At 39.1% G+C, this 15,459-nt stretch overlaps 1 protein-coding gene across 4 annotated transcripts in view; it reads right to left on the minus strand.

Annotated features, from left to right (window-relative positions):
* Positions 1–12,000: 12,000 nt before the first annotated feature.
* rab3ip (RAB3A interacting protein (rabin3)) overlaps positions 12,001–15,459 on the minus strand; it is a 38,712-nt gene continuing 35,253 nt past the window's right edge. For all 4 annotated transcript variants that reach the window (XM_061983579.2, XM_061983576.2, XM_061983577.2 and 1 more), the window contains 2 exons: positions 13,042–13,111; positions 12,001–12,940 (listed from right to left, as the gene is read on the minus strand). In XM_061983579.2, the coding sequence (XP_061839563.1) occupies positions 12,858–12,940; positions 13,042–13,111 (153 nt within the window). In that variant the 3' untranslated portion in view covers positions 12,001–12,857. The remainder of the gene's footprint in view (positions 12,941–13,041; positions 13,112–15,459) is intronic.

Below are 15,459 nucleotides of genomic sequence, written 5' to 3' on the forward strand. Positions count from 1 at the left end.
TTCAGCATGAATCGGTTTTAGTGTCATTCGGTTTCAGCATGAATCGGTTTTAGTGTCATTCGGTTTCAGCATGAATCGGTTTTATGTCATTCGGTTTCAGCATGAATCGGTTTTAGTGTCATTCAGTTTCAGCATGAATCAGTTTTAGTGTCATTCGGTTTCAGCATGAATCGGTTTTAGTGTCATTCGGTTTTAGAATGAATCGGTTTTAGTGTCATTCGGTTTCAGCATGAATCAGTTTTAGTGTCATTCGGTTTCAGCATGAATCGGTTTTAGTGTCATTCGGTTTCAGCATGAATCGGTTTTAGTGTCATTCGGTTTCAGCATGATTCGGTTTTAGTGTCATTCGGTTTTAGTGTCATTCGGTTTCAGCATGAATCGGTTTTAGTGTCATTCGGTTTCAGCATGAATCGGTTTTATGTCATTCGGTTTTCAGCATGAATCGGTTTTAGTGTCATTCGGTTTTAGCATGAATCGGTTTTAGTGTCATTCGGTTTCAGCATGAATCGGTTTTAGTGTCGTTCGGTTTCAGCATGAATCGGTTTTAGTGTCATTCGGGTTCAGCATGAATCGGTTTTAGTGTCATTCGGTTTCAGCATGAATCGGTTTTAGTGTCATTCGGTTTCAGCATGAATCGGTTTTAGTGTCATTCGGTTTCAGCATGAATCGGTTTTAGTGTCATTCGGTTTTAGCATGAATCTGTTTTAGTGTCATTCGGTTTCAGCATGAATCGGTTTTAGTGTCATTCGGTTTCAGCATGAATCGGTTTTAGTGTCATTCGGTTTCAGCATGAATCAGTTGTAGTGTCATTCGGTTTTAGCATGAATCGGTTTTAGTGTCATTCGGTTTCAGCATGAATCAGTTTTAGTGTCATTCGGTTTCAGCATGATTCGGTTTTAGTGTGATTACATTTTAGTGTGATTCGGTTTTAGTGTGATTCAGTTTCAGCATAATTTGGTTTTCGAATGACTACATTTCAGCGTGATTCTGTTTTAGTGTGTTTACATTTTAGTGTGATTCGGTTTCAGCATAATTTGGTTTTCGTATGACTCAATTTCAGTGTGATTCGGTTTGAGCATGACTTGGTTTTCATATAATTACATTTCAGCGAGATTCGGTTTTAGTAGGATTTGATATCAGTATGATTCGTTTTCAGCATGAATCTGTTTTAGTGTCATTCGGTTTCAGCATGAATCGGTTTTAGTGTCATTCGGTTTCAGCATGAATCGGTTTTAGTGTCATTCGGTTTCAGCATGAATCGGTTTTATGTCATTCGGTTTCAGCATGAATCGGTTTTAGTGTCATTCGGTTTCAGCATGAATCGGTTTTAGTGTCATTCGGTTTCAGCATGATTCGGTTTTAGTGTGATTACATTTTAGTGTGATTCGGTTTTAGTGTGATTCGGTTTCAGCATAATTTGGTTTTCGAATGACTACATTTCAGCGTGATTCGGTTTTAGTGTGTTTACATTTTAGTGTGATTCGGTTTCGGCATAATTTGGTTTTCGAATGACTCAATTTCAGTGTGATTCGGTTTGAGCATGACTTGGTTTTCATATAATTACATTTCAGCGAGATTCGGTTTTAGTAGGATTTGATATCAGTATGATTCGTTTTCAGCATGAATCTGTTTTAGTGTCATTCGGTTTCAGCATGAATCGGTTTTAGTGTCATTCGGTTTCAGCATGAATTGGTTTTATGTCATTCGGTTTCAGCATGAATCGGTTTTAGTGTCATTCGGTTTCAGCATGATTCGGTTTTAGTGTGATTACATTTTAGTGTGATTCGGTTTTAGTGTGATTCAGTTTCAGCATAATTTGGTTTTCGAATGACTACATTTCAGCGTGATTCTGTTTTAGTGTGTTTACATTTTAGTGTGATTCGGTTTCAGCATAATTTGGTTTTCGAATGACTCAATTTCAGTGTGATTCGGTTTCAGTCTGACCCGATCAGGTTTTAGTGTGATTCAGTTTGAGTATGACTTGGTTTTCATATAATTACATTTCAGCGAGATTCGGTTTTAGTAGGATTTGATATCAGTATGATTCGTTTTCAGCATGAATCGGTTTTAGTGTCATTCGGTTTCAGCATGAATCGGTTTTAGCGTCATTCGGTTTTAGCATGAATCGGTTTTAGTGTCATTCGGTTTCAGCATGAATCAGTTTTAGTGTCATTCGGTTTCAGCATGATTCGGTTTTAGTGTGATTACATTTTAGTGTGATTCGGTTTCAGCATAATTTGGTTTTCGAATGACTCAATTTCAGTGTGATTCGGTTTGAGCATGACTTGGTTTTCATATAATTACATTTCAGCGAGATTCGGTTTTAGTAGGATTTGAAATCAGTATGATTCGTTTTCAGCATGAATCTGTTTTAGTGTCATTCGGTTTCAGCATGAATCGGTTTTAGTGTCATTCGGTTTCAGCATGAATCGGTTTTAGTGTCATTCGGTTTCAGCATGAATCAGTTGTAGTGTCATTCGGTTTTAGCATGAATCGGTTTTAGTGTCATTCGGTTTCAGCATGAATCAGTTTTAGTGTCATTCGGTTTCAGCATGATTCGGTTTTAGTGTGATTACATTTTAGTGTGATTCGGTTTTAGTGTGATTCAGTTTCAGCATAATTTGGTTTTCGAATGACTACATTTCAGCGTGATTCTGTTTTAGTGTGTTTACATTTTAGTGTGATTCGGTTTCAGCATAATTTGGTTTTCGTATGACTCAATTTCAGTGTGATTCGGTTTGAGCATGACTTGGTTTTCATATAATTACATTTCAGCGAGATTCGGTTTTAGTAGGATTTGATATCAGTATGATTCGTTTTCAGCATGAATCTGTTTTAGTGTCATTCGGTTTCAGCATGAATCGGTTTTAGTGTCATTCGGTTTCAGCATGAATCGGTTTTAGTGTCATTCGGTTTCAGCATGAATCGGTTTTATGTCATTCGGTTTCAGCATGAATCGGTTTTAGTGTCATTCGGTTTCAGCATGAATCGGTTTTAGTGTCATTCGGTTTCAGCATGATTCGGTTTTAGTGTGATTACATTTTAGTGTGATTCGGTTTTAGTGTGATTCGGTTTCAGCATAATTTGGTTTTCGAATGACTACATTTCAGCGTGATTCGGTTTTAGTGTGTTTACATTTTAGTGTGATTCGGTTTCGGCATAATTTGGTTTTCGAATGACTCAATTTCAGTGTGATTCGGTTTGAGCATGACTTGGTTTTCATATAATTACATTTCAGCGAGATTCGGTTTTAGTAGGATTTGATATCAGTATGATTCGTTTTCAGCATGAATCTGTTTTAGTGTCATTCGGTTTCAGCATGAATCGGTTTTAGTGTCATTCGGTTTCAGCATGAATTGGTTTTATGTCATTCGGTTTCAGCATGAATCGGTTTTAGTGTCATTCGGTTTCAGCATGATTCGGTTTTAGTGTGATTACATTTTAGTGTGATTCGGTTTTAGTGTGATTCAGTTTCAGCATAATTTGGTTTTCGAATGACTACATTTCAGCGTGATTCTGTTTTAGTGTGTTTACATTTTAGTGTGATTCGGTTTCAGCATAATTTGGTTTTCGAATGACTCAATTTCAGTGTGATTCGGTTTCAGTCTGACCCGATCAGGTTTTAGTGTGATTCAGTTTGAGTATGACTTGGTTTTCATATAATTACATTTCAGCGAGATTCGGTTTTAGTAGGATTTGATATCAGTATGATTCGTTTTCAGCATGAATCGGTTTTAGTGTCATTCGGTTTCAGCATGAATCGGTTTTAGCGTCATTCGGTTTTAGCATGAATCGGTTTTAGTGTCATTCGGTTTCAGCATGAATCAGTTTTAGTGTCATTCGGTTTCAGCATGATTCGGTTTTAGTGTGATTACATTTTAGTGTGATTCGGTTTCAGCATAATTTGGTTTTCGAATGACTCAATTTCAGTGTGATTCGGTTTGAGCATGACTTGGTTTTCATATAATTACATTTCAGCGAGATTCGGTTTTAGTAGGATTTGAAATCAGTATGATTCGTTTTCAGCATGAATCTGTTTTAGTGTCATTCGGTTTCAGCATGAATCGGTTTTAGTGTCATTCGGTTTCAGCATGAATCGGTTTTAGTGTCATTCGGTTTCAGCATGAATCAGTTGTAGTGTCATTCGGTTTTAGCATGAATCGGTTTTAGTGTCATTCGGTTTCAGCATGAATCAGTTTTAGTGTCATTCGGTTTCAGCATGATTCGGTTTTAGTGTGATTACATTTTAGTGTGATTCGGTTTTAGTGTGATTCAGTTTCAGCATAATTTGGTTTTCGAATGACTACATTTCAGCGTGATTCTGTTTTAGTGTGTTTACATTTTAGTGTGATTCGGTTTCAGCATAATTTGGTTTTCGTATGACTCAATTTCAGTGTGATTCGGTTTGAGCATGACTTGGTTTTCATATAATTACATTTCAGCGAGATTCGGTTTTAGTAGGATTTGATATCAGTATGATTCGTTTTCAGCATGAATCTGTTTTAGTGTCATTCGGTTTCAGCATGAATCGGTTTTAGTGTCATTCGGTTTCAGCATGAATCGGTTTTAGTGTCATTCGGTTTCAGCATGAATCGGTTTTATGTCATTCGGTTTCAGCATGAATCGGTTTTAGTGTCATTCGGTTTCAGCATGAATCGGTTTTAGTGTCATTCGGTTTCAGCATGATTCGGTTTTAGTGTGATTACATTTTAGTGTGATTCGGTTTTAGTGTGATTCGGTTTCAGCATAATTTGGTTTTCGAATGACTACATTTCAGCGTGATTCGGTTTTAGTGTGTTTACATTTTAGTGTGATTCGGTTTCGGCATAATTTGGTTTTCGAATGACTCAATTTCAGTGTGATTCGGTTTGAGCATGACTTGGTTTTCATATAATTACATTTCAGCGAGATTCGGTTTTAGTAGGATTTGATATCAGTATGATTCGTTTTCAGCATGAATCTGTTTTAGTGTCATTCGGTTTCAGCATGAATCGGTTTTAGTGTCATTCGGTTTCAGCATGAATTGGTTTTATGTCATTCGGTTTCAGCATGAATCGGTTTTAGTGTCATTCGGTTTCAGCATGATTCGGTTTTAGTGTGATTACATTTTAGTGTGATTCGGTTTTAGTGTGATTCAGTTTCAGCATAATTTGGTTTTCGAATGACTACATTTCAGCGTGATTCTGTTTTAGTGTGTTTACATTTTAGTGTGATTCGGTTTCAGCATAATTTGGTTTTCGAATGACTCAATTTCAGTGTGATTCGGTTTCAGTCTGACCCGATCAGGTTTTAGTGTGATTCAGTTTGAGTATGACTTGGTTTTCATATAATTACATTTCAGCGAGATTCGGTTTTAGTAGGATTTGATATCAGTATGATTCGTTTTCAGCATGAATCGGTTTTAGTGTCATTCGGTTTCAGCATGAATCGGTTTTAGCGTCATTCGGTTTTAGCATGAATCGGTTTTAGTGTCATTCGGTTTCAGCATGAATCAGTTTTAGTGTCATTCGGTTTCAGCATGATTCGGTTTTAGTGTGATTACATTTTAGTGTGATTCGGTTTCAGCATAATTTGGTTTTCGAATGACTCAATTTCAGTGTGATTCGGTTTGAGCATGACTTGGTTTTCATATAATTACATTTCAGCGAGATTCGGTTTTAGTAGGATTTGAAATCAGTATGATTCGTTTTCAGCATGAATCTGTTTTAGTGTCATTCGGTTTCAGCATGAATCGGTTTTAGTGTCATTCGGTTTCAGCATGAATCGGTTTTAGTGTCATTCGGTTTCAGCATGAATCAGTTGTAGTGTCATTCGGTTTTAGCATGAATCGGTTTTAGTGTCATTCGGTTTCAGCATGAATCAGTTTTAGTGTCATTCGGTTTCAGCATGATTCGGTTTTAGTGTGATTACATTTTAGTGTGATTCGGTTTTAGTGTGATTCAGTTTCAGCATAATTTGGTTTTCGAATGACTACATTTCAGCGTGATTCTGTTTTAGTGTGTTTACATTTTAGTGTGATTCGGTTTCAGCATAATTTGGTTTTCGTATGACTCAATTTCAGTGTGATTCGGTTTGAGCATGACTTGGTTTTCATATAATTACATTTCAGCGAGATTCGGTTTTAGTAGGATTTGATATCAGTATGATTCGTTTTCAGCATGAATCTGTTTTAGTGTCATTCGGTTTCAGCATGAATCGGTTTTAGTGTCATTCGGTTTCAGCATGAATCGGTTTTAGTGTCATTCGGTTTCAGCATGATTCGGTTTTAGTGTGATTACATTTTAGTGTGATTCGGTTTTAGTGTGATTCGGTTTCAGCATAATTTGGTTTTCGAATGACTCAATTTCAGTGTGATTCGGTTTGAGCATGACTTGGTTTTCATATAATTACATTTCAGCGAGATTCGGTTTTAGTAGGATTTGATATCAGTATGATTCGTTTTTAGCATGAATCTGTTTTAGTATCATTCGGTTTCAGCATGAATCGGTTTTAGTGTCATTCGGTTTCAGCATAATTTGGTTTTCGAATGACTCAATTTCAGTGTGATTCGGTTTCAGTCTGACCCGATCAGGTTTTAGTGTGATTCAGTTTGAGCATGACTTGGTTTTCACTTAATTACATTTCAGCGAGATTCGGTTTTAGTAGGATTTGATATCAGTATGATTCGTTTTCAGCATGAATCTGTTTTAGTGTCATTCGGTTTCAGCATGAATCGGTTTTAGTGTCATTCGGTTTCAGCATGAATCGGTTTTAGTGTCATTCGGTTTCAGCATGAATCGGTTTTAGTGTCATTCGGTTTCAGCATGACTCGGTTTTAGTGTCATTCGGTTTCAGCATGAATCGGTTTTATGTCATTCGGTTTCAGCATGAATCGGTTTTAGTGTCATTCGGTTTCAGCATGAATCGGTTTTAGTGTCATTCGGTTTCAGCATGAATCGGTTTTATGTCATTCGGTTTCAGCATGAATCGGTTTTAGTGTCATTCGGTTTCAGCATGAATCGGTTTTAGTGTCATTCGGTTTCAGCATGATTCGGTTTTAGTGTGATTACATTTTAGTGTGATTCGGTTTTAGTGTGATTCGGTTTCAGCATAATTTGGTTTTCGAATGACTACATTTCAGCGTGATTCGGTTTTAGTGTGTTTACATTTTAGTGTGATTCGGTTTCGGCATAATTTGGTTTTCGAATGACTCAATTTCAGTGTGATTCGGTTTGAGCATGACTTGGTTTTCATATAATTACATTTCAGCGAGATTCGGTTTTAGTAGGATTTGATATCAGTATGATTCGTTTTCAGCATGAATCTGTTTTAGTGTCATTCGGTTTCAGCATGAATCGGTTTTAGTGTCATTCGGTTTCAGCATGAATTGGTTTTATGTCATTCGGTTTCAGCATGAATCGGTTTTAGTGTCATTCGGTTTCAGCATGATTCGGTTTTAGTGTGATTACATTTTAGTGTGATTCGGTTTTAGTGTGATTCAGTTTCAGCATAATTTGGTTTTCGAATGACTACATTTCAGCGTGATTCTGTTTTAGTGTGTTTACATTTTAGTGTGATTCGGTTTCAGCATAATTTGGTTTTCGAATGACTCAATTTCAGTGTGATTCGGTTTCAGTCTGACCCGATCAGGTTTTAGTGTGATTCAGTTTGAGTATGACTTGGTTTTCATATAATTACATTTCAGCGAGATTCGGTTTTAGTAGGATTTGATATCAGTATGATTCGTTTTCAGCATGAATCGGTTTTAGTGTCATTCGGTTTCAGCATGAATCAGTTTTAGTGTCATTCGGTTTTAGCATGAATCGGTTTTAGTGTCATTCGGTTTCAGCATGAATTGGTTTTATGTCATTCGGTTTCAGCATGAATCGGTTTTAGTGTCATTCGGTTTCAGCATGATTCGGTTTTAGTGTGATTACATTTTAGTGTGATTCGGTTTTAGTGTGATTCAGTTTCAGCATAATTTGGTTTTCGAATGACTACATTTCAGCGTGATTCTGTTTTAGTGTGTTTACATTTTAGTGTGATTCGGTTTCAGCATAATTTGGTTTTCGAATGACTCAATTTCAGTGTGATTCGGTTTCAGTCTGACCCGATCAGGTTTTAGTGTGATTCAGTTTGAGTATGACTTGGTTTTCATATAATTACATTTCAGCGAGATTCGGTTTTAGTAGGATTTGATATCAGTATGATTCGTTTTCAGCATGAATCGGTTTTAGTGTCATTCGGTTTCAGCATGAATCGGTTTTAGCGTCATTCGGTTTTAGCATGAATCGGTTTTAGTGTCATTCGGTTTCAGCATGAATCAGTTTTAGTGTCATTCGGTTTCAGCATGATTCGGTTTTAGTGTGATTACATTTTAGTGTGATTCGGTTTCAGCATAATTTGGTTTTCGAATGACTCAATTTCAGTGTGATTCGGTTTGAGCATGACTTGGTTTTCATATAATTACATTTCAGCGAGATTCGGTTTTAGTAGGATTTGAAATCAGTATGATTCGTTTTCAGCATGAATCTGTTTTAGTGTCATTCGGTTTCAGCATGAATCGGTTTTAGTGTCATTCGGTTTCAGCATGAATCGGTTTTAGTGTCATTCGGTTTCAGCATGAATCAGTTGTAGTGTCATTCGGTTTTAGCATGAATCGGTATTAGTGTCATTCGGTTTCAGCATGAATCAGTTTTAGTGTCATTCGGTTTCAGCATGATTCGGTTTTAGTGTGATTACATTTTAGTGTGATTCGGTTTTAGTGTGATTCAGTTTCAGCATAATTTGGTTTTCGAATGACTACATTTCAGCGTGATTCTGTTTTAGTGTGTTTACATTTTAGTGTGATTCGGTTTCAGCATAATTTGGTTTTCGTATGACTCAATTTCAGTGTGATTCGGTTTGAGCATGACTTGGTTTTCATATAATTACATTTCAGCGAGATTCGGTTTTAGTAGGATTTGATATCAGTATGATTCGTTTTCAGCATGAATCTGTTTTAGTGTCATTCGGTTTCAGCATGAATCGGTTTTAGTGTCATTCGGTTTCAGCATGAATCGGTTTTAGTGTCATTCGGTTTCAGCATGATTCGGTTTTAGTGTGATTACATTTTAGTGTGATTCGGTTTTAGTGTGATTCGGTTTCAGCATAATTTGGTTTTCGAATGACTCAATTTCAGTGTGATTCGGTTTGAGCATGACTTGGTTTTCATATAATTACATTTCAGCGAGATTCGGTTTTAGTAGGATTTGATATCAGTATGATTCGTTTTTAGCATGAATCTGTTTTAGTATCATTCGGTTTCAGCATGAATCGGTTTTAGTGTCATTCGGTTTCAGCATAATTTGGTTTTCGAATGACTCAATTTCAGTGTGATTCGGTTTCAGTCTGACCCGATCAGGTTTTAGTGTGATTCAGTTTGAGCATGACTTGGTTTTCACTTAATTACATTTCAGCGAGATTCGGTTTTAGTAGGATTTGATATCAGTATGATTCGTTTTCAGCATGAATCTGTTTTAGTGTCATTCGGTTTCAGCATGAATCGGTTTTAGTGTCATTCGGTTTCAGCATGAATCGGTTTTAGTGTCATTCGGTTTCAGCATGAATCGGTTTTAGTGTCATTCGGTTTCAGCATGACTCGGTTTTAGTGTCATTCGGTTTCAGCATGAATCGGTTTTATGTCATTCGGTTTCAGCATGAATCGGTTTTAGTGTCATTCGGTTTCAGCATGAATCGGTTTTAGTGTCATTCGGTTTCAGCATGAATCGGTTTTATGTCATTCGGTTTCAGCATGAATCGGTTTTAGTGTCATTCGGTTTCAGCATGAATCGGTTTTAGTGTCATTCGGTTTCAGCATGATTCGGTTTTAGTGTGATTACATTTTAGTGTGATTCGGTTTTAGTGTGATTCGGTTTCAGCATAATTTGGTTTTCGAATGACTACATTTCAGCGTGATTCGGTTTTAGTGTGTTTACATTTTAGTGTGATTCGGTTTCGGCATAATTTGGTTTTCGAATGACTCAATTTCAGTGTGATTCGGTTTGAGCATGACTTGGTTTTCATATAATTACATTTCAGCGAGATTCGGTTTTAGTAGGATTTGATATCAGTATGATTCGTTTTCAGCATGAATCTGTTTTAGTGTCATTCGGTTTCAGCATGAATCGGTTTTAGTGTCATTCGGTTTCAGCATGAATTGGTTTTATGTCATTCGGTTTCAGCATGAATCGGTTTTAGTGTCATTCGGTTTCAGCATGATTCGGTTTTAGTGTGATTACATTTTAGTGTGATTCGGTTTTAGTGTGATTCAGTTTCAGCATAATTTGGTTTTCGAATGACTACATTTCAGCGTGATTCTGTTTTAGTGTGTTTACATTTTAGTGTGATTCGGTTTCAGCATAATTTGGTTTTCGAATGACTCAATTTCAGTGTGATTCGGTTTCAGTCTGACCCGATCAGGTTTTAGTGTGATTCAGTTTGAGTATGACTTGGTTTTCATATAATTACATTTCAGCGAGATTCGGTTTTAGTAGGATTTGATATCAGTATGATTCGTTTTCAGCATGAATCGGTTTTAGTGTCATTCGGTTTCAGCATGAATCAGTTTTAGTGTCATTCGGTTTTAGCATGAATCGGTTTTAGTGTCATTCGGTTTCAGCATGAATCAGTTTTAGTGTCATTCGGTTTCAGCATGAATCGGTTTTAGTGTCATTCGGTTTCAGCATGAATCGGTTTTATGTAATTCGGTTTTCAGCATGATTCGGTTTTAGTGTGATTACATTTTAGTGTGATTCGGTTTCAGCATAATTTGGTTTTCGAATGACTACATTTCAGCGTGATTCTGTTTTAGTGTGTTTACATTTTAGTGTGATTCGGTTTCAGCATAATTTGGTTTTCGAATGACTCAATTTCAGTGTGATTCGGTTTGAGCATGACTTGGTTTTCATATAATTACATTTCAGCGAGATTCGGTTTTAGTAGGATTTGATATCGGTTTTAGTGTCATTCGGTTTCAGCATGAATCGGTTTTAGTGTCATTCGGTTTCAGCATGAATCTGTTTTAGTGTCATTCGGTTTCAGCATGAATCGGTTTTAGTGTCATTCGGTTTTAGTGTGATTACATTTTAGTGTGATTCGGTTTCAGCATAATTTGGTTTTCGAATGACTACATTTCAGCATGAATCGGTTTTAGTGTCATTCGGTTTCAGCATGAATCGGTTTTAGTGTCATTCGGTTTCAGCATGAATCGGTTTTATGTCATTCGGTTTTCAGCATGATTCGGTTTTAGTGTGATTACATTTTAGTGTGATTCGGTTTCAGCATAATTTGGTTTTCGAATGACTCAATTTCAGTGTGATTCGGTTTCAGTCTGACCCGATCAGGTTTTAGTGTGATTCAGTTTGAGCATGACTTGGTTTTCATATAATTACATTTCAGCGAGATTCGGTTTTAGTAGGATTTGATATCAGTATGATTCGTTTTCAGCATGAATCTGTTTTAGTGTCATTCGGTTTCAGCATGAATCGGTTTTAGTGTCATTCGGTTTCAGCATGAATCGATTTTAGTGTCATTCGGTTTCAGCATGAATCGGTTTTAGTGTCATTCGGTTTCAGCATGAATTGGTTTTATGTCATTCGGTTTCAGCATGAATCAGTTTTAGTGTCATTCGGTTTCAGCATGAATCAGTTTTAGTGTCATTCGGTTTCAGCATGAATCGGTTTTATGTCATTCGGTTTCAGCATGAATTGGTTTTATGTCATTCGGTTTCAGCATGAATCAGTTTTAGTGTCATTCGGTTTCAGCATGAATCAGTTTTAGTGTCATTCGGTTTCAGCATGAATCGGTTTTATGTCATTCGGTTTCAGCATGAATCAGTTTTAGCGTCATTCGGTTTCAGCATGAATGGGTTTTATGTCATTCGGTTTCAGCATGATTTGGTTTTAGTGTGATTACATTTTAGTGTGATTCGGTTTCAGCATAATTTGGTTTTCGAATGACTACATTTCAGCGTGATTCTGTTTCAGTGTGTTTACATTTTAGTGTGATTCGGTTTCGGCATAATTTGGTTTTCGAATGACTCAATTTCAGTGTGATTCGGTTTCAGTCTGACCCGATCAGGTTTTAGTGTGATTCAGTTTGAGCATGATTTGGTTTTCACATAATTACATTTCAGCGAGATTCGGTTTTAGTAGGGTATGATTCGTTTTCAGCATGAATCAGTTTTAGTGTCATTCGGTTTCAGCATGAATCGGTTTTAGTGTCATTCGGTTTCAGCATGAATCGGTTTTAGTGTCATTCGGTTTCAGCATGAATCGGTTTTAGTGTCATTCGGTTTCAGCATAATTTGGTTTTCGAATGACTCAATTTCAGTGTGATTCGGTTTCAGTCTGACCCGATCAGGTTTTAGTTTAATTCAGTTTGAGCATGACTTGGTTTTCACATAATTACATTTCAGCGAGATTCGGTTTGATATCAGTATGATTCGTTTTCAGCATGAATCGGTTTTAGTGTCATTCGGTTTCAGCATGAATCGGTTTTAGTGTCATTCGGTTTATGGGTGATTCGGTTTTTGGCTGTCTGGAACACATTCATGATTACTTATGGAAAATTTGCTTCGGTTTTCTTGCGATTTCTGTTTTAACGGAACGATTTACCAACAAAAAGTGAGGTACCAGCAAGTTTAGGTTGTTTTTGTTATGTTTGCAGGAGATAAAAGTGTCTCCAGCCTAAGGTCGCTGAGCTTTCATTCTGGAGTGTTAGGGGTTCGAACAAAGGTCAAAGGCTACAAGCCACCGGGATGATCTACGAGCTCATCCTCTTGCGCTCCACAGCGGAGGAGGCGCGGCTTCCTGACGTGAGCGAACCGGAAGGAGGAGTCACAGTTGGTCTTTGTAGAAGCCCAGCTTGGCCAAGGACATTTCCCTGCGGAGCTGCATCACCTCCCAGAACATCTGCTCGGCTGAACAAACATCTCCATTGTCAGAGCCATCTTTTTTTTATCTTATTGATCGCTGAAATATGTACACGTTAAATATATTTATATGTTCCGTGTATATTTACCGTCCTGCTGCTTGACCAGTCCCTGGTGGATGTAACGAATGTAGGTGAAGAAATTACACACTGCCGTGATCTGAGGACGCACAATCACAATATTCTAGTTTTAAAAGATAGGCTGCTGCTCTAATTCTACAATCCCACCCTCTTCCTGGTGCAACCATGTAAGCTCTGCCCCAATAATACACACATACGCAACAACACTGTATTCACATGAAAATATTCAAAAAGAGTAATGTTAAAAGTATTGTATTGTAGATCGTAAAATCCCTGACTTCCTTGCGATAGCTCGTTGAGAAATGTTGTTCTTAACCCTTTTGTGGTGTTCGCATACCTGCCAACTTTTGAAATCAGAAAAACCTAGTAGCCAGGGTCCAGGGGGCCGCAGGCCCCGGTAGGTCCAGGACAAAGTCCTGGTGGGGGGGTTCAGGCTTCGCCCCCCCCGACGCAAAATGATTATTAGCATTCAGACAGGTTAAAATGTTGCTAAAAGCATCACTTTTCTATCAGTCACAGTGACTTTTCAAAAGAAAAATATTACAGCAAAAATCATATGGGTTGATTGACATGTTTATTCTGTAAGCTAACTTCATCCATCTTCTTCCGCTTATCCGAGGTCGGGTCGCGGGGGCAGCAGCCTAAGCAGGGAAGCCCAGACTTCCCTCTCCCCAGCCACTTCGTCCAGCTCCTCCCGGGGGATCCCCAGGCGTTCCCAGGCCAGCCGGGAGAGATAGTCTTCCCAGCGTGTCCTGGGTCTTCCCCGTGGCCTCCTACCGGTCGGACGTGCCCGAAACACCTTCCTAAGGAGGCGTTCGGGTGGCATCCTGACCAGATGCCCGAACCACCTCATCTGGCTCCTCTCGATGTGGAGGAGCAGCGGCTTTACTTTGAGCTCCCCCCGAATGACAGAGCTTCTCACCCTATCTCTAAGGGAGAGCCCCGCCACTCGGCGGAGGAAACTCATTTCGGCCGCTTGTACCCGTGATCTTGTCCTTTCGGTCATGACCCAAAGCTCATGACCATAGGTGAGGATGGGAACGTAGATCGACCGGTAAATCGAGAGCTTTGCCTTCCGGCTCAGCTCCTTCTTCACCACAACGGATCGATACAGCGTCCGCATTACTGAAGACGCCGCACCGATCCGCCTGTCGATCTCACGATCCACTCTTCCCCCACTCGTGAACAAGACTCCGAGGTACTTGAACTCCTCCACTTGGGGCAAGATCTCCTCCCCAACCCGGAGATGGCACTCCACCCTTTTCCGGGAGAGAACCATGGACTCGGACTTGGAGGTGCTGATTCCCATCCCAGTCGCTTCACACTCGGCTGCGAACCGATCCAGTGAGAGCTGAAGATCTTGGCCGGAGGAAGCCATCAGGACCACATCATCTGCAAATAGCAGTGACCTAATCCTGCAGCCACCAAACCAGATCCCCTCAACGCCCTGACTGCGCCTAGAAATTCTGTCCATAAAGGTTATGAACAGAATGGGTGACAAAGGGCAGCCTTGGCGGAGTCCAACCCTCACTGGAAACGTGTCCGACTTACTGCCGGCAATGCGGACCAAGCTCTGACACTGATTATACAGGGAGCGAACTGCCACAATAAGACAGTCCGTTACCTCGATGAAGAACACAAACCAAGGACCCAGATTTCCCTCGCCTGGACGCGGGTCACCAGGGCCCCCCTCTGGAGCCAGGCCCGGAGGTGGGGCACGATGGCGAGCGCCTGGTGGCCGGGCCTGTCCCCATGGGGCCCGGCCGGGCACAGCCCGAAGAGGCAACGTGGGTCTCCCCTCCAATGGGCTCACCACCCATAGCAGGGACCATAGAGGTCGGGTGCAGTGTGAGCTGGGCGGCAGCCGAGGGCAGGGCACTTGGCGGTCCGATCCTCGGCTACATAAGCTGGCTCTTGGGACGTGGAACGTCACTTCGCTGGGGGGGAAGGAGCCTGAGCTAGTGCGTGAGGTGGAGAAGTTCCGGCTAGATATAGTCGGACTCACTTCGACGCACAGCAAGGGCTCTGGAACCACTTCTCTTGAGCTAACTTCAATAGTTTGAAATTATTTTGACAGTTAATGCCAGTTATCCTGTCAACCTTTCACAAGACTTCAATTTGTTGATTGAAAGTATAAACAGTATAAACACTTTTTACAGTAAACAAATGGTAAAACAGTACTAAACAATTCCATTCAAAAAAAAATTGGTGTCATTATTAACTTTCTGTCCAAGCTTGTATAATCTGCCTTGTTCAATTGTAAAAAATATTCTGTGCCTAAAATTCACATTTCTATCACAATTATCATACTGTAAACATGGTAAGCTAACTTCATTAAAATTAATAGTCCTGTCAATAGCATGGAATTACAATTCAAATGTAGTTTTTTTGTAAGCCTTTCAAAAGAATTCAAAATATGAAAAATTA

This window comes from Nerophis lumbriciformis, linkage group LG25 (genome assembly GCF_033978685.3).
Source record: "Nerophis lumbriciformis linkage group LG25, RoL_Nlum_v2.1, whole genome shotgun sequence".
NCBI lineage: Eukaryota > Metazoa > Chordata > Actinopteri > Syngnathiformes > Syngnathidae > Nerophis > Nerophis lumbriciformis.